This window comes from Dendrobates tinctorius, unplaced genomic scaffold (assembly GCF_039654945.1).
Source record: "Dendrobates tinctorius isolate UK_male_01 unplaced genomic scaffold, ASM3965494v1 ptg000332l, whole genome shotgun sequence".
Taxonomy (NCBI): Eukaryota; Metazoa; Chordata; class Amphibia; order Anura; family Dendrobatidae; genus Dendrobates; species Dendrobates tinctorius.
In genome coordinates this window covers 2,879,070-2,902,540 of record NW_027361998.1, presented here as the reverse complement: position 1 = coordinate 2,902,540, position 23,471 = coordinate 2,879,070, and the positions used below count along the sequence as shown (strand labels likewise).

Below are 23,471 nucleotides of genomic sequence, written 5' to 3'. Positions count from 1 at the left end.
TACATAGGAGCAGTATTATAGTAGTTATATTCTTGCACATAGGGAGCAGTATTATAGTAGTTATATTCTTATACATAGTGAGCAGTATTATAGTAGATATGTTCTTGTACATAGGGGCAGTATTATAGTAGTTATATTCTTATACATAGTGAGCAGTATTATAGTAGTTATATTCTTGTACATAGGAGCAGTATTATAGTAGTTATATTCTTGTACATAGAGGCAGTATTATAGTAGTTATATTCTTGTACATAGGGGGCAGTATTATAGTAGTTATATTCTTGAATATAGGAGCAGTATTATAGTAGTTATATTCTTGTACATAGGGGGCAGTATTATAGTAGTTAAATTCTTGAATATAGGAGCAGTATTATAGTAGTAATATTCTTGTATATAGGGGCAGTATTATAGTAGTTATGTTCTTGTACATAGGAGCAGTATTATAGTAGTTATATTCTTGCACATAGGGAGCAGTATTATAGTAGTTATATTCTTGTCCATAGAGGCAGTATTATAGTAGTTATATTCTTGTACATAGGGGCTGTATTATAGTAGTTATATTCTTATACATAGGAGCAGTATTATAGTAGTTATATTCTTGTACATAGGAGCAGTATTATAGTACTGTAGTTAAATTCTTGTATATAGGGCAGTATTATAGTAGTTATATTCTTGTACATAGGAGCAGAATTATAGTAGTTATATTCTTTTACATAGGGGCAGTATTATAGTAGTTATATACTTGTACATAGGGGCAATATTATAGTAGTTATATTCTTTTACATAGGAGCAGTATTATAGTAGTTATATTATTGTACATAGAGGCAGTATTATAGTAGTTATATTCTTGTACATAGGGGCAGTATTATAGTAGTTATATTCTTGTACATAGGAGCTGTAATATAGTAGTTATATTCTTGTATACAGGAGCAGTATTATAGTAGTTATATTCTTGTACATAGGGGCAGTACTATAGTAGTTATATTCTTGTACATAGGAGCAATAATATAGTAGTTGTATTCTTGTACATAGGAGCAGTATTATAGTACTGTAGTTATATTCTTGTATATAGGGCAGTATTATAGTAGTTATATTCTTGTACATAGGGGCAGTATTATAGTAGTTATGATCTTGTACATAGGGGCAGTATTATAGCAGTTATATTCTTGTATACAGGAGCAGTATTATAGTAGTTATATTCTTGTACATAGGGGCAGTATTATAGTATATTCTTGTATGTAGGGGCAGTATTATAGTAGTTATATTCTTGTACATGGGGGCAGTATTATAGTAGTTATATTCTTGTACATAGGGGGCAGTATTATAGTAGTTATATTCTTGAATATAGGAGCAGTATTATAGTAGTAATATTCTTGTATATAGGGGCAGTATTATAGTAGTTATGTTCTTGTACATAGGAGCAGTATTATAGTAGTTATATTCTTGCACATAGGGAGCAGTATTATAGTAGTTATATTCTTGTCCATAGAGGCAGTATTATAGTAGTTATATTCTTGTACATAGGGGTAGTATTATAGTAGTTATATTCTTATACATAGGAGCAGTATTATAGTAGTTATATTCTTGTACATAGGAGCAGTATTATAGTACTGTAGTTAAATTCTTGTATATAGGGCAGTATTATAGTAGTTATATTCTTGCACATAGGGAGCAGTATTATAGTAGTTATATTCTTGTCCATAGAGGCAGTATTATAGTAGTTATATTCTTGTACATAGGGGTAGTATTATAGTAGTTCTATACTTGTACATAGGAGCAGTATTATAGTAGTTCTATTCTTGTACATAGGAGCAGTATTATAGTAGTTATATTCTTTTACATGGGGGCAGTATTATAGCAGTTATATTCTTGTACATAGGAACAGTATTATAGTACTTATATTCTTGTACATAGGAACAGTATTATAGTAGTTATATTCTTGTACATAGGAGCAGTATTATAGTAGTTATATTCTTGTACATAGGAGCAGTATTATAGTAGTTATATTCTTGTACATAGGGGGCAGTATTATAGTAGTTATATTCTTGTACATAGGGGGCAGTATTATAATAGTTATATTCTTGTACATAGGGGCAGTATTATAGTAGTTATATTCTTGTACATAGTGAGCAGTATTATAGTAGATATGTTCTTGTACATAGGGGCAGTATTATAGTAGTTATATTCTTATACATAGTGAGCAGTATTATAGTAGATATGTTCTTGTACATAGGGGCAGTATTATAGTAGTTATATTCTTGTACATAGGAGCAGTATTATAGTAGTTATATTCTTGTACATAGAGGCAGTATTATAGTAGTTATATTCTTGTACATAGGGGGCAGTATTATAGTAGTTATATTCTTGAATATAGGAGCAGTATTATAGTAGTTATATTCTTGTACATAGGGGGCAGTATTATAGTAGTTATATTCTTGAATATAGGAGCAGTATTATAGTAGTAATATTCTTGTATATAGGGGCAGTATTATAGTAGTTATGTTCTTGTACATAGGAGCAGTATTATAGTAGTTATATTCTTGCACATAGGGAGCAGTATTATAGTAGTTATATTCTTATACATAGTGAGCAGTATTATAGTAGATATGTTCTTGTACATAGGGGCAGTATTATAGTAGTTATATTCTTATACATAGTGAGCAGTATTATAGTAGTTATATTCTTGTACATAGGAGCAGTATTATAGTAGTTATATTCTTGTACATAGAGGCAGTATTATAGTAGTTATATTCTTGTACATAGGGGGCAGTATTATAGTAGTTATATTCTTGAATATAGGAGCAGTATTATAGTAGTTATATTCTTGTACATAGGGGGCAGTATTATAGTAGTTAAATTCTTGAATATAGGAGCAGTATTATAGTAGTAATATTCTTGTATATAGGGGCAGTATTATAGTAGTTATGTTCTTGTACATAGGAGCAGTATTATAGTAGTTATATTCTTGCACATAGGGAGCAGTATTATAGTAGTTATATTCTTGTCCATAGAGGCAGTATTATAGTAGTTATATTCTTGTACATAGGGGCTGTATTATAGTAGTTATATTCTTATACATAGGAGCAGTATTATAGTAGTTATATTCTTGTACATAGGAGCAGTATTATAGTACTGTAGTTAAATTCTTGTATATAGGGCAGTATTATAGTAGTTATATTCTTGTACATAGGAGCAGAATTATAGTAGTTATATTCTTTTACATAGGGGCAGTATTATAGTAGTTATATACTTGTACATAGGGGCAATATTATAGTAGTTATATTCTTTTACATAGGAGCAGTATTATAGTAGTTATATTATTGTACATAGAGGCAGTATTATAGTAGTTATATTCTTGTACATAGGGGCAGTATTATAGTAGTTATATTCTTGTACATAGGAGCTGTAATATAGTAGTTATATTCTTGTATACAGGAGCAGTATTATAGTAGTTATATTCTTGTACATAGGGGCAGTACTATAGTAGTTATATTCTTGTACATAGGAGCAATAATATAGTAGTTGTATTCTTGTACATAGGAGCAGTATTATAGTACTGTAGTTATATTCTTGTATATAGGGCAGTATTATAGTAGTTATATTCTTGTACATAGGGGCAGTATTATAGTAGTTATGATCTTGTACATAGGGGCAGTATTATAGCAGTTATATTCTTGTATACAGGAGCAGTATTATAGTAGTTATATTCTTGTACATAGGGGCAGTATTATAGTATATTCTTGTATGTAGGGGCAGTATTATAGTAGTTATATTCTTGTACATGGGGGCAGTATTATAGTAGTTATATTCTTGTACATAGGGGGCAGTATTATAGTAGTTATATTCTTGAATATAGGAGCAGTATTATAGTAGTAATATTCTTGTATATAGGGGCAGTATTATAGTAGTTATGTTCTTGTACATAGGAGCAGTATTATAGTAGTTATATTCTTGCACATAGGGAGCAGTATTATAGTAGTTATATTCTTGTCCATAGAGGCAGTATTATAGTAGTTATATTCTTGTACATAGGGGTAGTATTATAGTAGTTATATTCTTATACATAGGAGCAGTATTATAGTAGTTATATTCTTGTACATAGGAGCAGTATTATAGTACTGTAGTTAAATTCTTGTATATAGGGCAGTATTATAGTAGTTATATTCTTGTACATAGGAGCAGAATTATAGTAGTTATATTCTTTTACATAGGGGCAGTATTATAGTAGTTATATTATTGTACATAGGGGCAATATTATAGTAGTTATATTCTTGTACATAGGGGCAGTATTATAGTAGTTATATTCTTGTACATAGGAGCTGTAATATAGTAGTTATATTCTTGTATACAGGAGCAGTATTATAGTAGTTATATTCTTGTACATAGGGGCAGTACTATAGTAGTTATATTCTTGTACATAAGAGCAATAATATAGTAGTTGTATTCTTGTACATAGGAGCAGTATTATAGTACTGTAGTTATATTCTTGTATATAGGGCAGTATTATAGTAGTTATATTCTTGTACATAGGGGCAGTATTATAGTAGTTATGATCTTGTACATAGGGGCAGTATTATAGCAGTTATATTCTTGTATACAGGAGCAGTATTATAGTAGTTATATTCTTGTACATAGGGGCAGTATTATAGTATATTCTTGTATGTAGGGGCAGTATTATAGTAGTTATATTCTTGTATATAGGAGCAGTATTATAGTAGTTATATTCTTGTACATAGTGACAGTATAATAGTAGTTACCTTCTTGTATATAGGAGCAGTATTATAGTAGCTATATTCTTGTACATGGGGGCAGTATTATAATAGCTATATTCTTGTACATAGGAGCAGTATTATAGTAGTTATATTCTTGTATATAGGAGCATTATTATAGTAGTTATATTCTTGTACATAGGGAGCAGTATTATAGTAGTTATATTCTTGTATGTAGGGGCAGTATTATAGTAGTTATATTCTTGTACATGGGGGCAGTATTATAATAGTTATATTCTTGTACATAGTGGCAGTATAATAGTACCGTAGTTATATTCTTGTACATAGGCAGCAGTATTATAGTGGTTATATTCTTGCACATAGGGAGCAGTATTATAGTGGTTATATTCTTGTATGTAGGGGCAGTATTATAGTAGTTGTATTCTTGTACATGGGGGCAGTATAATAGTAGTTATATTATTGTATATAGGAGCAGTATTATAGTAGTTATATTCTTGTACATAGTGACAGTATAATAGTAGTTATATTCTTGTATATAGGAGCAGTATTATAGTAGTTATATTCTTGTACATGGGGGCAGTATTATAGTAGTTATATTCTTGTACATAGGAGCAGTATTATAGTAGTTATATTCTTGTACACAGGAGCAGTATTATAGTAGTTATATTCTTGTATATAGGGGCAATATTATAGTAGTTATATTCTTGTGCATAGGGGCAGTATTATAGTAGTTATAATCTTGTACATATAAGGCAGTATTATAGTAGTTATATTCTTGTAAATAGGGGGCAGTATTATAGTAGTTATATTCTTGTACATAGGAGCAGTATTATAGTAGTTATATTCTTGTACATAGGGGCAATATTATAGTAGTTATATTCTTGTGCATAGGGGCAGTATTGTAGTAGTTATATTCTTGTACATATAAGGCAGTATTATAGTAGTTATATTCTTGTATATAGGGTGCAGTATTATAGTAGTTATATTCTTGTACATAGGGGCAGTATTATAGTAGTTATATTCTTGTACATAGGAGCAGTATTATAGTAGTTATATTCTTGTACATAGTGACAGTATAATAGTAGTTATATTCTTGTATATAGGAGCAGTATTATAGTAGATATATTCTTGTACATGGGGGCAGTATTATAGTAGTTATATTCTTGTACATAGGAGCAGAATTATAGTAGTTATATTCTTGTATATAGGAGCAGTATTATAGTAGTTATATTCTTGTATATAGGAGCAGTATTATAGTGGTTATATTCTTGTACATGGGGGCAGTATAATAGTAGTTATATACTTATACATAGGGGCAGTATTATACTAGTTATATTCTTGTACATAGGGAGCAGTATTATAGTAGTTATATTCTTTTATATAGGGAGCAGTATTATAGTGGTTATATTCTTGTACATGGAGGCAGTATAATAGTAGTTATATTCTTGTACATAGGGGCAGTATTATAGTAGTTATATTCTTGAATATAGGGAGCAGTATTATAGTGGTTATATTCTTGTACATGGAGGCAGTATAATAGTAGTTATATTCTTGTACATAGGGGCAGTATTATAGTAGTTATATTCTTGTACATAGGGGCAGTATTATTGTAGTTATATTCTTGTATATAGGGTGCAGTATTATAGTAGTTATATTCTTGTACATAGGGGCAGTATTATAGTAGTTATATTCTTGTACATAGGGGCAGTATTATAGTAGTTATATTCTTGTACATAGGAGCAGTATTATAGTAGTTATATACTTGTATATAGGGTGCAGTATTATAGTAGTTATATTCTTGTACATAGGGGCAGTATTATAGTAGTTATATTCTTGTACATAGGGGCAGTATTATAGTAGTTATATTCTTGTACATAGGGAGCAGTATTATAGTAGTTATATTCTTGTATATAGGGAGCAGTATTATAGTGGTTATATTCTTGTACATGGAGGCAGTATAATAGTAGTTATATTCTTGTACATAGGGGCAGTATTATAGTAGTTATATTCTTGTACATAGGGGCAGTATTATTGTAGTTATATTCTTGTATATAGGGTGCAGTATTATAGTAGTTATATTCTTGTACATAGGGGCAGTATTATAGTAGTTATATTTTTGTACATAGGGGCAGTATTATAGTAGTTATATTCTTGTACATAGGAGCAGTATTATAGTAGTTATATACTTGTATATAGGGTGCAGTATTATAGTAGTTATATTCTTGTACATAGGGGCAGTATTATAGTAGTTATATACTTGTACATAGGGGCAGTATTATAGTAGTTATATTCTTGGACATAGGGAGCAGTATTACAGTAGTTATATTCTTGTATATAGGGAGCAGTATTATAGTGGTTATATTCTTGTACATGGAGGCAGTATAATAGTAGTTATATACTTGTACATAGGGGCAGTATTATAGTAGTTATATTCTTGTACATAGGGAGCAGTATTACAGTAGTTATATTCTTGTATATAGGGAGCATTATTATAGTGGTTATATTCTTGTACATGGAGGCAGTATAATAGTAGTTATATTCTTGTACATAGGGGCAGTATTATAGTAGTTATATTCTTGTACATAGGGGCAGTATTATAGTAGTTATATTCTTGCACATAGGGGCAGTATTATAGTAGTTATATTCTTGGACATAGGGAGCAGTATTATAGTAGTTATATTCTTGTACATAGGGGCAGTATTATAGTGGTTATATTCTTGTACATGGAGGCAGTATAATAGTAGTTATATACTTGTACATAGGGGCAGTATTATAGTAGTTATATTCTTGTACATAGGGAGCAGTATTACAGTAGTTATATTCTTGTATATAGGGAGCATTATTATAGTGGTTATATTCTTGTACATGGAGGCAGTATAATAGTAGTTATATTCTTGTACATAGGGGCAGTATTATAGTAGTTATATTCTTGTACATAGGGGCAGTATTATAGTAGTTATATTCTTGCACATAGGGGCAGTATTATAGTAGTTATATTCTTGTACATAGGGGCAGTATTATAGTAGTTATATTCTTGTACATAGGGGCAGTATAATAGTAGTTATATTCTTGTACATAGGGAGCAGTATTACAGTAGTTATATTCTTGTATATAGGGAGCAGTATTATAGTGGTTATATTCTTGTACATGGAGGCAGTATAATAGTAGTTATATTCTTGTACATAGGGGCAGTATTATAGTAGTTATATTCTTGTACATAGGGGCAGTATTATAGTAGTTATATTCTTGTACATAGGGGCAGTATTATAGTAGTTATATTCTTGCACATAGGGGCAGTATTATAGTAGTTATATTCTGATAGGGAATATAGATTATGAACCCCAATGGGGACAGTGCCGATAATGTCTGTAAAGTGCTGTGGAATTAATGGCGCTATATGAGCGAGTGAAATGGATAAATAAATTCTAGTAGGTCGGCAGCTGATTTTGAGTAGTCTTATTCCTGGACGTCGGTGGCATTGGATTTGTTTCTATTCAGTTTTATTATTGGATTTGAGGAATGAGATGCAGATTCGTTTAGTCAGAAATTGGTTCTTAAAGGTAAGAATAGAGATGCTGAGACATCGGTTTTTGTGTGACATTCGGTGCTGAGCTCTTTGTCGGCTGCACTATATATAGTGACTGTGTATCCTGTGAATCTCATCAGCGGGGAATGGAATTTTTCACACTTATTATTAGATGAGGTTAATTGTGCGTCTGTTCCATTGAAGCATGTTTCATACAGTTTTAATTAGTGGTCACAGACAGTTTTGGGGATAAGCCGTATTTACAGAAAGTTTCTTATGATTCAGGTGTCGTGTATTTTAGGCTCAGACTTCGAGGATACTGACGTTTTTCTCTCATGTCAGAAATTCGCTGAAACATATTTTCGAAAGTTGTCAGGTTCAGTAATGAAATGAGCCATTTCCCAAGGATTTTGTCCTCTTGAATTCCATAATGACAATTACAATCTTTAGTTATCTCTTGTTTCTAGGATATTAAAGAGTTTTTTCTCGTACTACTAGATAAATCATTTCTTAAACTGTCGCAAATTATAAATTTTTACAGAAATTGCACAACATTTGCTCCTGTTTCTGTGACAACTCTCTTTTGCTTGTCTCCTGTACTCCAGCATCAGATCATCTCTTACAATTGACCAACAGTGATCTGCAAGCTTGATGGATTCCATTTACCTTGAGATCTTTTCTCCATAGCCGCGATATCTTGGTGAAATCTCTCGCCGTGCTCGTCTCTCACTGCTCTGTAGTTTGGTGGTCAAAAGTCTAGAAGCGAATGTAGGAAATGAATATTTACGGACATGTTACAGCCAAGATCCGTATATGTTTTGAGGAGATTTTCCACCAATTCTTCATAGTTATCTGCTCTCGAGTTTCACATAAATGAGTTACCACTAATGCGAACGCTACCCATGCCGCCTTTTCCTTGCTCTGCAACAAATGGAGAAACTCTTCATCTTGAAGAAGCTTACAAATTTGAGGTCCAGTAAAGACTCCTTATTTTATCTTTGCTTCACTCAACCTTAGAAATGTATCCTTGTGATACTTGAATGCTTATTCATTTTTATCCATTTCATTTACGAGTACAAAGTTCTTCATTAGGCCCAACTTGATACGTAATGGTGGTAACACAATCTTATGCAGGTCAACAAGTGCTGGTTGGAGAGCAGAAGTACTTTGTGTATCCACCCTGGAGACCAAGTAAGAGGACAACCACTTTTAAGTCACCACAGATGGGTCACACATGTTGGCCATAGTCCAGGCACCTCAACAGCTGTTTCATGTTTTCATAACTTTCTTTCATGTGGATTTCAGAACCAACGTGAATTGAACGTAGCACATTGTCATTATGCAGCAAGACCGTTTTTAGCCTTCCTTTGGTTGAATCGATGAAGAGCCTCAATTTCTCTGGATTATGTCTTATCTTCAAATCTTCTATTAAACTGTTGATGTGGTTGTATGCCACAAGATTGCACTCCATGAAGAAATATTGGACAACATCTTTATCACAGTTGTGGAATGAAGAAATCCAAACATCCCCCGCTAGGAGATTCCACTGCTGTAGTCGAGAACCTAAGAGCTCAGCTTTACTGCAGTAGCCAGGAACCTAAGAGCTCAGCCTTACTTCTGTAGCCCTGCTGTAGCCTGGGACCTAAGAGCTCAGCCTTATTGCTGTAGCCAGGAACCTAAGATCTCAGCCTAAGGCTGCTTTTACACTTACAGTGTTTTTGCTGGCCAATTTTGCGGCCCCAGTAGATTTCTATTGGGCCGCAAAATCGGCCCGCAAATGTTCCACGGTGTGCCGTGTGCCATACGGCGGTGAGGGCCGTTTTTGCGGCTGTGATAAAAGATCGAGCTTGTTTGATCTTTTATACGACGTACGGACATGGCCCCCATTGTAAATCAGTGGGGCCACAAAAACAAATAGAAGTTTGTTTTTGAGGTGCACCGTGACTTCCGGTTTTGCGGAATGCCGTTTTTTTTTCCAATACTATTTCCATAGTATTGGGGAAAAAAAAACGGCGATCCGCAAATGTTTTTGCGGTCTATTATTGCGGCAGACCACAAAAAATGCGGCGATACGGCCCGCAAAACCGGACCGCAAATAATGCGGTAAGTGTAAAAGTAGCCTTACTGCTGTAGTCAGGAACCTAGGAGCTCAACATTACTGCTGTAGCCTTAGACCTAAGGGCTCAGCCTTACTTCTGTAGCCTGGGACCTAAGAATTCAGCCTTACTGCTATAGCCCTAGACCTAAGAGCTCAGCCTTACTGCTGTAGTCCTGCTGTAGCCTGGGACCTAACAGCTCAGCCTTACTGCTGTAGGCCTGCTGTAGCCTGGGACCTAAGAGCTCAGCCTTACTGCTGTAGGCCTGCTGTAGCCTAGGACCTAAGAGCTCAGCCTTACTGCTGTAGGCCTGCTGTAGCCAGGAACTTAGGAGCTCAGCTTTACTCCTGTAGCCTGGGATCAAAGAGCTCAGCCTTACTGCTGTAACCGGGAACCTAAGAGCTCTGCTTTACTGCTGTAGCCAGAAAACTAAGACACCAAGTGTCCTCTTCTTCACCCTCACTTGACTACTGAAAATGTTTCTGGTGCTTTTGGAACCGGCAGTTCTTCTGTATGTGGTACTGCACGTATTGCAGATGGAATGCTTGGATACTGTCAAGTTCACTTCTTCCTTGAAACTCCTTTACTAATGGGGGCACCATGCAGATATGGCAATTAGTAGTGTGACTGATTGGCTCTCTCCAGATCATTGGGACTGCAAAAGGCATAGATTGTCTCTTCACATGCAACCACTGGGTAAGATGTGATGCACGTCTATTGCAGCATATGTGTGACACCCAATTCCTGTCGTGATCTATTGTGCAGCCAAAATACAGGTTGTAGGCTTTCCTTATCATGGTAATCAAGTTTCGCCTTTGTGATGTAAAAGTGACTTCTGCGCAAATGTAGCAAAAACTATCCGCTTTATTAATGCAAGAACGAGGCATATCTGACAAAACATATAGAAACTTGTCAATATGCTGCTAAGAAATTAAGCTAAGAATACTGTGATGGTGTGATATGTTATGTGGGTATCATTTTGTGTCTATTTATATTTTTCGGATTTCCATAGTGTTCTCTTGTTGCCCTGTATCATTCCATGTATTCCCCATATTGTCTAGAGTCTCAATTACCTTCCAAAAGTCTGATAATTGAATTAGCTCACTTACTGTCTGCAGCCTGACTGTATCTATGCCTCTTGATGAACCCCCTGTAGTGCCTTAATCCCCAAGGCACCTTTGTCAGGTCTGGGAGGCCTGAAAACTGCCCCAACCTGTCTGACTACCCCTGGACATAAGGAGGGGGCTGGGGAGGACAGGAGCTGTACAAGTCAGACGCTGTGTGTTGATGATCGTGTGAAGACAGCACGTCAGAGAGAAGGGGAAGCATATGGACCCATTTTATCCTCTGTATGCTGGATTATTGGACTCTCATCTCCTTGGACATTCATCCTGTTACTGAACTGCATTCGTGTTCTGGACTATTGTATCCTCAGTGTGGTGGATTGTTTATGGACCTTTTAGTTTTGCCTATAATAAAGGTCTTGGGATTGTTCACACTTCCCTCGCTCTGTTGATTGTGTGGTATCGGAGAAGGACCCGTGAGAAATACCTAAAACTGTATACCTAGAGAGAGCATTTATAAAAGTAGGTGATGCAGCTGTATTATGAATACTTCATCGGAGCTGACTTGGTATTTTTTTGATTTGTCGCCCTAAGATGATAAAAGGCTCAAAAGACTAAATAGATGATGTGATAGATGAGCTACTAATGATGAGCAAATAATAAATGCAATTTTTCTATAAGCTGCATGAAAGGGGTCAAAAGTAATTATAAGCTTCTCTGGATCTTGAAAATTTGAGCCAATCATCAAATTTACTCCTCGTATTAATTTTCAGCTCCATAAAATTAATTATTCAACTGTTTTCATCCCTGAACAAATTTGGCTGTAGAACAGTGTCATCAGAATTATTCCTTGAGGATCCTTGAATGATTAGCGCTTGATTTAATTAAGTATATTTTGCTACATTTTCATGAGTTGGGTTGTACACCTACAGTGGTGGCCAAAAGTATTGACACCCCTGCAATTCTGTCAGATAATACTCAGTTTCTTCCTGAAAATGATTGCAAACACAAATTCTTTGGTATTATTATCTTCATTTAATTTGTCTTAAATGAAAAAACACAAAAATAATTGTCCTAAAGCCAAATTGGATATAATTCCACACCAAACATAAAAAAGAGGGTGGACAAAAGTATTGGCACTGTTCGAAAAATCATGTGATGCTTCTCTAATTTGTGTAATTAACAGCACCTGTAACTTACCTGTGGCACCTAACAGGTGTTGGCAATAACTAAATCACACTTGCAGCCAGTTGACATGGATTAAAGTTGACTCAACCTCTGTCCTGTGTCCTTGTGTGTACCACATTGAGCATGGAGAAAAGAAAGAAGACCAAAGAACTGTCTGAGGACTTGAGAAACCAAATTGTGAGGAAGCATGAGCAATCTCAAGGCTACAAGTCCATCTCCAAAGACCTGAATGTTCCTGTGTCTACCGTGCGCAGTGTCATCAAGAAGTTTAAAGCCCATGGCACTGTGGCTAACCTCCCTAGATGCGGACATAAAAGAAAAATTGACAAGAGATTTCAACGCAAGATTGTACGGATGTTGGATAAAGAACCTCAACTAACATCCACACAAGTTCAAGCTGCCCTGCAGTTTGAAGGTACAGCAGTGTCAACCCGTACTATCTGTCGGCGTCTGAATGAAAAGGGAATGTATGGTAGGAGACCCAGGAAGACCCCACTTCTTACCCCAAGACATAAAAAAGCCAGGCTGGAGTTTGCCAAAACTTACCTGAAAAAGCCTAAAACATTTTGGAAGAATGTTCTCTGGTCAGATGAGACAAAAGTAGAGCTTTTTGGGCAAAGGCATCAACATAGAGTTTACAGGAGAAAAAAAGAGGCATTCAAAGAAAAGAACACGGTCCCTACAGTCAAACATGGTGGAGGTTCCCTGATGTTTTGGGGTTGCTTTGCTGCCTCTGGCACTTGACTGCTTGACCGTGTGCATGGCATTATGAAGTCTGAAGACTACCAACAAATTTTGCAGCATAATGTAGGGCCCAGTGTGAGAAAGCTGGATCTCCCTCAGAGGTCATGGGTCTTCCAGCAGGACAATGACCCAAAACACACTTCAAAAAGCACTAGAAAATGGTTTGAGAGAAAGCACTGGAGACTTCTAAGGTGGCCAGCAATGAGTCCAGACCTGAATCCCATAGAACACCTGTGGAGAGATCTAAAAATGGCAGTTTGGAGAAGGCACCCTTCAAATATCAGGGACCTGGAGCAGTTTACCAAAGAAGAATGGTCTAAAATTCCAGCAGAGCATTGTAAGAAACTCATTGATGGTTACCGGAAGTGGTTGGTCGCAGTTATTTTGGCTAAAGGTTGTGCAACCAAGTATTAGGCTGAGGGTGCCAATACTTTTGTCTGGCCCATTTTTGGAGTTTTGTGTGAAATGATCAATGTTTTGCTTTTTGCTTCATTCTCTTTTGTGTTTTTTCATTTAAGACAAATTAAATGAAGATAATAATACCAAAGAATTTGTGTTTGCACTCATTTTCAGGAAGAAACTGAGTATTATCTGACAGAATTGCAGGGGTGTCAATACTTTTGGCCACAGCTGTATATATATATATATATATTCTATATACACACAAGTCATTGAAACACATATATATAGATTTATATTTCATAGAGTTCTACATAGCAGAATAGCCGCTAAATCAATTGCCGGCTTCTGTAAAATCATTACAAAACCCGACATGAAATGACACATGGTTTACATGCAGTAAACCATTTCATTTCATTTATTTTTTTTATATGTATTTGACTAATAATTAGATTAGGGTATGTGTGTAAAATTTGGGACATGTAGGTCTTAAATTATGGGTTAATTTGTTGAAAAAAATTGTGTGGGCTCCCGCAGTAATTTCTCCGCCAGAGAGGGAAAGCCAGTGAGTGAGGACAGATATTAATAACCTAGAGAGGGACCATTGTTTTTGGCCCGCCCTGGCTAAAAAAATCTGCCCCCAGCCACCCCATATATATGTATTCTATGTGTCTATATCTATTCTTTCATTTGTGTTTTAACCTGTCATTGGGCTACATTATATGTCCATTTTGAAAGCCGGCGAGAAAATCTTGTCATACGGATGCCATTCGGATGTCACACGGATGCTTAGATGGGAGAAGAGAAAATCAGATCCTCGCATTCCAATCGGATGACATAAGGATCACTCTTCATGAAACATTTGTGCAATTCTGGTCCGTTAAAAACGGAACGATTTTTTTATAGGTTGTGTGTGACTCCGACCTAAGACTTTTTCTCACTGTGCGAGCGGTGATCTCACCATCTCACCATGGTCACCGCAGTTCAGGAGTCTGGCTGGGAACGCAGCCCCAGTGACCAGTGGTAACCTCAATAAGATCACCGCTGCTCACTGATGCTGCACTCGTAGCAGCTCATACCTCGGTGGTTCTCAGCCTGGATGGTTGCATATTGGCACCATTCAGGTTGAAAACTGTTTATCCCCAGACATGGATTACGGCGTGGGATACAACGACGGTCAGGTGAGGGATATGTTTTTATTTTTGCTTTATTACAGGAGACGAGGGACTCAAAAGAATGTGCATTAGGTGAGTATAACTGTGTTTGTTATTTTTACATAAAAAAGGAAAATTTTGTTTTGTTTTTATTTCAAATTAAGGACAAGATTCTGGCTATGTGATTCTTTACAATACAACTATACGATTAGTAAAGGATAGGTGTCTTATAGACGCCTCTCCATTACTAACCTGTGGGCTTAATGTCATCGGAAAATACAAAGTTGATATCAACCCCACAAATATGAACCCTACTTGCCACCACCACAGGGCAAGTGGAAAGAGCTGGGCAAAGTGCCAGAATTTGCACATCTAATAGATGGGCCTTTCCTGGGGCAGCTTAGGGTTGCTGTTTTTAGGCTGGGAGGGGGTCAATATCTATGGCCCCTAACTAGCCTGAGAATAGCAGCCCCTAGCTGTCTGCTTTAGCTTGGCTTGTCAAAATAGAGGGGAACCCCATGCCTTTTTAAAATTATTTATTTAAATAATTTTAAAAAAACAGCGTGGGGTCCCCTCTATTCTTGATAACCAGCCTTGCTGAAGCTTACAGCGAGGGTTGCAGCCCCAAGCTGTCAGTTGTGCCTGGCTGGTTATCAAAAGTATAGAAGAACCCCATGTCATTTTTTATTATTTGTTGATAGCACAGCCAGCAGCTGATGAATAATCTCATCAGCCGCCCCTTGCTCTCGCTGCTAACAGTTGAATACAACTCTCAGTATTGTCTTCTGCTAGTGCTGATCTAGGTGTGCGCAGGGGACAATGATGTGAGCTGTCTTCACCTCAGCACCCGGCGCTGGGGAACAGCACAAACAGTACTGCGGATTCCCAGGTGCCGGTACTTGTCACACTGATGACACAGGGATGTTATCCGTGTGTCATCAGTGTGCATGTGTGCCGGATGTTTTGCGACCCGTTCTGCTATTGGAAACACTGATGTCTGATAGAGCCCTTAGTGATCTCGGTCATTTACAGAACTTTAGTCAGAGGTGAGCTGTGACATCACCTATTGTGAATGGTGGATCCTGTGTTATATACTGAATATAGAGGTGTTATCAGTCATGGTACAGGAGGAGGAGGTGAGCTGTGACATCACCTATTGTGAATGGTGGATACTGTGTTATATACTGTATATAGAGGTGTTATCAGTCATGGTACAGGAGGAGGAGGTGAGCTGTGATATCACCTAGTGTAAATCGTGGATCCTGTGTTATCTACTGTACATAGAGGTGTTATCAGTCATTGTACAGGAGGAGGAGGAGGTGAGCTGTGACATAATCTATTGTGAATGGTGGATTCTGTGTTATCTACTGTATATAGAGGTAATATCAGTCATTTTACAGGAGAAGGAGGAGGTGAGCTGTGACATCACCTATTGTGAATGGTGGATCCTGTGTTATCTACTGTATATAGAGGTGTTATCAGTCATCGTACAGGAGGAGGTGAGCTGTGACATCACCTATTGTGAATGGTGAATCCTGTGTTATATACTCTATATAGAGGTATCAGTCATTATACAGGAGCAGGAAGTGAGCTGTGACATCACATATTTTAGTAAGATTGTGATATTAAAAAAATTCACATAATATTGAAAATCTACACACAAACTTGATTTAATGACGTGTTCATTTCCTAACAGCACATTCTCATTAACAGATAATCTGGCCTTTCAATCACTCCAGAGATACGATCAATGCTTCTGTTACTAATGAGGGAGTATATATATGTTCTGTATATCTCTCTATAACCAGACGTCGACCCTTTAGGGCATTTTCCCTTTTAGATATGGCAGTGTCTAATTGAGATTGGTTTCTGCCTATTCCTGACCCTTAATTCAATGGTCAGCATTTTAGAGTGTATGCCAACTGAACAAGAAAGTATAAGATAAATCTTTTCTGTATGTTCATGTCTTTTTTTATTTTTCAATGTATGTGAGTACACAAAGTACACTGCCCTGGGAATCTTTTCCCGGCAACTTTTCGGATGGTCATAGACGGTGACTTATGTTTCTAAACTGTGATCTTTCATAGGAATGGAACGACTACAAACTGCGATGGAACCCAGCAGACTACGATAACGTCACCTCCATACGAGTCCCATCAGAGATGATCTGGATCCCGGATATTGTCCTGTACAACAAGTAAGTACAGGGGCATAATAACTACAAGCTTCTGGGTCACCATTCAATGGCATGTAACACTGCCCTCCCTTATTATATACTACTTATATTACTGATGTGTCCCATGTGGAAGAGAACCATGGACCCTCTATAGTCGTGCCCCGAATAAGTACCTGTCATGATTCATGCTGGATCATGACAGATAAAATGCACTAGTAACCTTTTTTTTTCCTTAAGCTGTGGTGCTTAAAGATAGTTTTGCCCCCGGTGGCCATTAGGGTCATTGCACTGTTGTGGTTTCAGTTCTAGTTTTGCCCCCGGTGGCCGTTAGGGTCATTGCCCTCTGTTTTTTTAGTTTAGTGCATGTGATTATAAAGCAGGTGTGATTGCTCTGGCTCTGCTATAAAAGAGTGTCAGGTGTTGCAATCACTGTTGGTGATAGTGGTCATTTCCAACCATCCTTGGTGGAGGAAGGAGCTAGAGAGAGTTCCTTGCAGCACAGACAGAGTCCTGGTGTGGAAGGAGTCACAGAGGGGATTTCCTTGCAGCTCTGACAGAGCTTGGTGGCAGCTATTCAGAAGGAAAGCTGCATTCTGGTGGTGGACTCTGTTGCTGGGAGCAAGAGCAACAGAGCAAAGCTAAGTGGTGTTTCCCTGTTTGTATTTTTCCCTGGTGTGTATTAGTACAGCGGTGGGGCCAGTGCCTGCACCTCCCAGCTCCCTAGCAAGGGATAGGTGTAGGGTGTGCTAGGGTGACAGGTTCCGGCTCGGCGACAGGTGAGAGCCTGTATAGGGAACGTTAGGAGTGTGAGGGACACTGACTCAGGGGAGTGCAGGAGGTCTCCACGTCCCCGTTCCCTATCGCAGGGCCCACCGTTGTAACTGTTTCCCCTTCCCCCGTGTCTTGTTGCTTTAGTTACCGGCCTGTGGGTCGTGTCACACAGGACAGTTACATGTGCCGTGTCTTGTTGTTTCAGTTACCGGCCTGTGGGTCGTGTCACACAGGACGGGTCCACGTGACAGTACCTCCACATGTACAGAGCTGAAGATTGCCCATACTGAAAAAGAATGGTGCTCACTACAAAGGCATAACTTTTCACAGATCTCAGCGTCCCACCCACAATCCATGAGAAATGGGGAACAAGGGTGCAAAATTAAGTATACAGATGCAAAACATATTTTAAAAGTTATCACCATTATAATAATATCCTATTCCTACCACTGGTGAAGATTTTGGTGACTCGGAATATTCAGAATTGGGCTGTCCTAATAGGAAGCTATGAGTTTGCTCCTCGGGAGCACAGATATTGGCTTTGGAGTAACTCTTCAATACTGAGCTATAAAGTGATGTAACTCTGTGATCTTATGTGGTTAGCTATTTTTAAGATTTTCTGTTGCAGAGAAAAAATTATCAGGGGTTTCTGAAGTCAGACCCAATTGATCCCACTTACTGGACCAAACTTTTGGGTCATAATTGGTCACCATCTGCTGGGATACTGTTATGCCTATGACATGAGTTGGGTTGATGGGTGTTGAAGGCCCTTAGATTATGTCAATTTGCCCATTTTTCTCATATAAGCCAGCCCTCTCCACTCCCATGAGGAGCCATGCATCAGTGTTTATTTTTTCATCCCATTACATACCATACTTGGAGACTTTGCTGCATTTTTTTTCGGTTTACATAGTAATAAATTGCCTTCATCTATCAAAAGTCACTTTAATTTAGTGGCTTAATGAGTTCAGATCACAGGGAGCAACTGAGAAGCCTGTCAATTCCATTCACTGCCGGTATTTTGCATAACAAAGCAATTATCCTGCCAGGCCGGCTCGCCATACAGCTAGCAGATGTAACAATCCATCATGGCATGTTTGTGCTGTTGTGAGGGTGCGGATAGCTGGAGTATCACAGACTGCAGCTTGGCAAATGCCTATTACCTGGCAGTGTGTAATTCGGAGGGACGAACTGTCTTATTGTCTGCCACCCTACCCACTCCATTATTATTCTGCAGTCCCTCTTTCTAGGTGAACCAATATGCTCTTCTATTTGAGAATTAAAAGTTTTTCAGATTCACAAATATGCAATGATATGAGGCAGCTAAGAGGGGGCACAAACTTTTCTTAATATTGTACACTATGCTCCTTTGCATGCACAGATGTAATTTGAAGCTCATGGATGTTAGGAAACTGCCGGCGCCCCCGCACATGTCCTCTCCTTCCTCCCTGCAGGTACTTATCCGTCCACGCTCCCTCGACATCTGTCTGCTCACAGGACCTGCCCGCGGCATGCAGATCTCCTGTGAGAGAGCTTAAAGCGCGCACCGCACTCCCAGATTAAAGGACCAGCCTGCGTGCTGCTAACAAAGTCCCCTGCCAATAGCTGGGAGATGTCTTATATAAGGCACCCTCCCCTATTGGGAGGTGCCTTAGCAACTTTAGTTAGTCTGTGTGTTTCCTGCTAGTTAGTTGTGAAGTCCCCATACTACTGAACCGGTCCGCTCCGCGTGTACCTGTCCCAGCCCACCCTGCTATACATGGTCCCAAATCCATCCTGACTGTGCCTAGTCCCGATCCTGATATTCCTGACCTGTACCTTTGCCGCCTACCTGCTCAGTCTGAACTTGCACCTGTGTAACTGCATCTGTTATCCTGTGCTGTGCCCATCCTGTGTTCCCGTTCGAGTCTTGCTTGTGCCATACCATCCCGCTAACCAGTTACTGGCCGGTCCTGCTTCCCAGTCCCTGCATGGGGGTCAGTAGCCATGGCTCCATCCTGGAAGTAGCATCTGGCGTTCACCTCAAGCCAAGTCTAACCCCACCATCAGGGACAACTCTAGCGAAGAGTCAGGTGCATGCTTAGTAACGCCCCTCCAAGTTCTCCCCAGACCACAACCACGTGCGTAACACTAGATCCCTATGCAAAAATTGTATCAGCGTCCTACAACACCTACATGGCATTCATAATACTGATGTCTGTTGCCTCTTTAAAAGCACCACATCCCATGTATGGCCTCAGCCAACTATATTTTTCCTAACAATTATATTTTTTCCGAGACAGATTGTATCTGGTACTGAAATAACAGACATGACCCATGGACAGGTGTGATGCTGGCAACCCTTTCTAAAGAACATTCGGCAAAAGTGATATTCTATATGGTTAGTGCAGACCCTCAGGGGTGGGACCTGAGCAAGCCCCACCTCTGAGGACCTGCAATAGAAGTACCACTAGAAAATTGTGGAGGATTTGCCCATAAAACCAAGTTTTGGCTATGATTTTCATCCCTATTGCTCTTAGCTGAGTGGACCACAGTTAATTTTTTCCTCTTGGTTGCAATTTACTGCTAATCCAGTCAACAAGTATGCCAATTTTCTGCACATTTTTACTTTTTCCTGTTATTTTTTAGTATTTTGCTCCCTCTCCCAATCACTAGGCACAAGGCATCTATTTCTAGGTATACAATCTGAAGCCTCAGCGTTCTTCCACCATAGGTATTAACAATGCATCATTGTAACATCCTCTCCCGGTGGCTGCAGTAATAGAAAATGACCCATGCTACTTGGAAATTGATTTTTCTTTCTATGTTATTTCAATCTAAGAGAAATCTTTGCCTCTCACCGCAAATTGGTTAATTTTCGAAAAAAACTCATTTTGTTCCTTCTGATTCAACTGTGATTTATAAATCAGGATCCCGTGCTGCTTAAAATAAATGACCAAGAATAATCTATGAATAAGAAATTATGTCCTGAGACGGATCCTGACAAATAGAGAAATATATTCAGCAGCGAATTATTAATTGTATATCAACAAGCCAAATGTAAAGCAACTGTGGAGCAGTTGCGCGCAGCCACCACCAGGGGGTGCTGTGACGGGAAAAAGGGTTGCACTTACTGTGTAGCACCTCGGAGCAGAAGTGCAGGCCGCCACCAGGAGGCGGCAGAGTAGTCAGACAGGCCGGAGTCAGCAACAAACAGGAAGACAAAGTACCAGAGGCCTCAGCAATGCACGAGGTCAGGGACGAGCCAAAAACGTGAGACGGTAAGAGGAGTCGAGGTACAAACCAGTGGGTCAAGCCAGTAGGGGAACGTACTGTAGTGCCAGAGACAGAGAAATCAGAGGCAGAGTTCAAGCCGAGTCAAACACTGTAGGGAAATCACCGAAAGTACACAAAGTCAGGTAGAGGGAAAGGGTCAGACACACACACGGGTAGTCAGAGGCAGAAGGATCACTAGGGTATACGGATCAGCTGCTCAAGCCAAGGACAAGAACTATCACTGACAAAGGCTACCAAAAACAGCACCAATAAATAGCAACCCAAGAACCAAAGAGAGACTGGAAAAGTTCACCCCTCCATGACCAGGCCGGGGAAAGAAAAGCAAGAAGCAAATCCCGACCTGGATCATGACACCAATAATACACAAACAATTCTACTACTGATGAACCAATAAAAAAGGGACACAAATGTCAAAAACAGATAATCAATGGTAACATCTTCATAGGATTGGAACTTCACTGTGTGACTGATTTATTACCAACAATACAAGACTCTAAATTACAAGAGGAGATTTAAAAACATTGACTTAAAAAATCAAATACTGTATGTCAAATAGTAATTATATCACTGTAACTAGTGGGCAGTATTACAGTATAGTAGTTATATTCTTGTACATAGGGGCAGTATTATAGTAGTTATATTCTTGTACATAGGAGCAGTATTATAGTAGTTATATTCTTGTACATAGGGGCAGTATTATAGTAGTTATATTCTTGTACATAGGAGCAGTATTATAGTAGTTATATTCTTGTACATAGGGGCAGTATTATAGTAGTTACAGTTGTGGCCAAAAGTATTGACACCCCTGCAATTCTGTCAGATAATACTCAGGTTCTTCCTGAAAATGATTGCAAACACAAATTCTTTGGTATTATTATCTTCATTTAATTTGTCTTAAATGTAAAACACAAAAAGAATTGTCCTAAAGCCAAATTGGATATAATTCCACACCAAACATAAAAAAGAGGGTGGACAAAAGTATTGGCACTGTTCGAAAAATCATGTGATGCTTCTCTAATTTGTGTAATTAACAGCACCTGTAACTTACCTGTGGCACCTAACAGGTGTTGGCAATAACTAAATCACACTTGCAGCCAGTTGACATGGATTAAAGTTGACTCAACCTCTGTCCTGTGTCCTTGTGTGTACCACATTGAGCATGGAGAAAAGAAAGAAGACCAAAGAACTGTCTGAGGACTTGAGAAACCAAATTGTGAGGAAGCATGAGCAATCTCAAGGCTACAAGTCCATCTCCAAAGACCTGAATGTTCCTGTGTCTACCGTGCGCAGTGTCCTCAAGAACTGTAAAGCCCATGGCACTGTGGCTAACCTCCCTAGATGTGGACGGAAAAGAAAAATTGACAAGAGACTTCAACGCAAGATTGTGCGGATGTTGGATAAAGAACCTCAACTAACATCCACACAAGTTCAAGCTGCCCTGCAGTCCGAGGGTACAACAGTGTCAACCCGTACTATCCGTCGGCGTCTGAATGAAAAGGGACTGTATGGTAGGAGACACAGGAAGACCCCACTTCTTACCCCGAGACATAAAAAGCCAGGCTGGAGTTTGCCAAAACTTACCTGAAAAAGCCTAAAACGTTTTGGAAGAATGTTCTCTGGTCAGATGAGACAAAAGTAGAGCTTTTTGGGCAAAGGCATCAACATAGAGTTTACAGGAGAAAAAAAGAGGCATTCAAAGAAAAGAACACGGTCCCTACAGTCAAACATGGCGGAGGTTCCCTGATGTTTTGGGGTTGCTTTGCTGCCTCTGGCACTGGACTGCTTGACCGTGTGCATGGCATTATGAAGTCAGAAGACTACCAACAAGTTTTGCAGCATAATGTAGGGCCCAGTGTGAGAAAGCTGGGTCTCCCTCAGAGGTCATGGCTCTTCCAGCAGGACAATGACCCAAAACACACTTCAAAAAGCACTAGAAAATGGTTTGAGAGAAAGCACTGGAGACTTCTAAGGTGGCCAGCAATGAGTCCAGACCTGAATCCCATAGAACACCTGTGGAGAGATCTAAAAATGGCAGTTTGGAGAAGGCACCCTTCAAATATCAAGGACCTGGAGTAGTTTGCCAAAGAAGAATGGTCTAAAATTCCAGCAGATCATTGTAAGAAACCGGAAGCGGTTGGTCGCAGTTATTTTGGCTAAAGGTTGTGCAACCAAGTATTAGGCTGAGGGTGCCAATACTTTTGTCTGGCCCATTTTTGGAGTTTTGTGTGAAATGATCAATGTTTTGCTTTTTGCTTCATTCTCTTTTGTGTTTTTTCATTTAAGACAAATTAAATGAAGATAATAATACCAAAGAATTTGTGTTTGCAATCATTTTCAGGAAGAAACT

The 23,471-nt window shown here is 38.4% G+C and overlaps 1 protein-coding gene across 6 annotated transcripts in view; it reads left to right on the top strand.

The window, feature by feature from the left end:
* The window catches only part of CHRNA2 (cholinergic receptor nicotinic alpha 2 subunit), a 254,947-nt gene that overhangs the window by 208,333 nt on the left and 23,143 nt on the right, over nt 1–23,471 (top strand). For 5 of the 6 annotated variants that reach the window (XM_073561932.1, XM_073561929.1, XM_073561931.1 and 2 more), the window contains one exon: nt 16,989–17,098. In XM_073561932.1, coding sequence (XP_073418033.1) covers nt 16,989–17,098 — 110 coding nt within the window. Of the gene's footprint in view, nt 1–16,282; nt 16,401–16,988; nt 17,099–23,471 lie in introns of those variants that run through there. The other variant, XM_073561934.1, reaches the window with a different exon arrangement.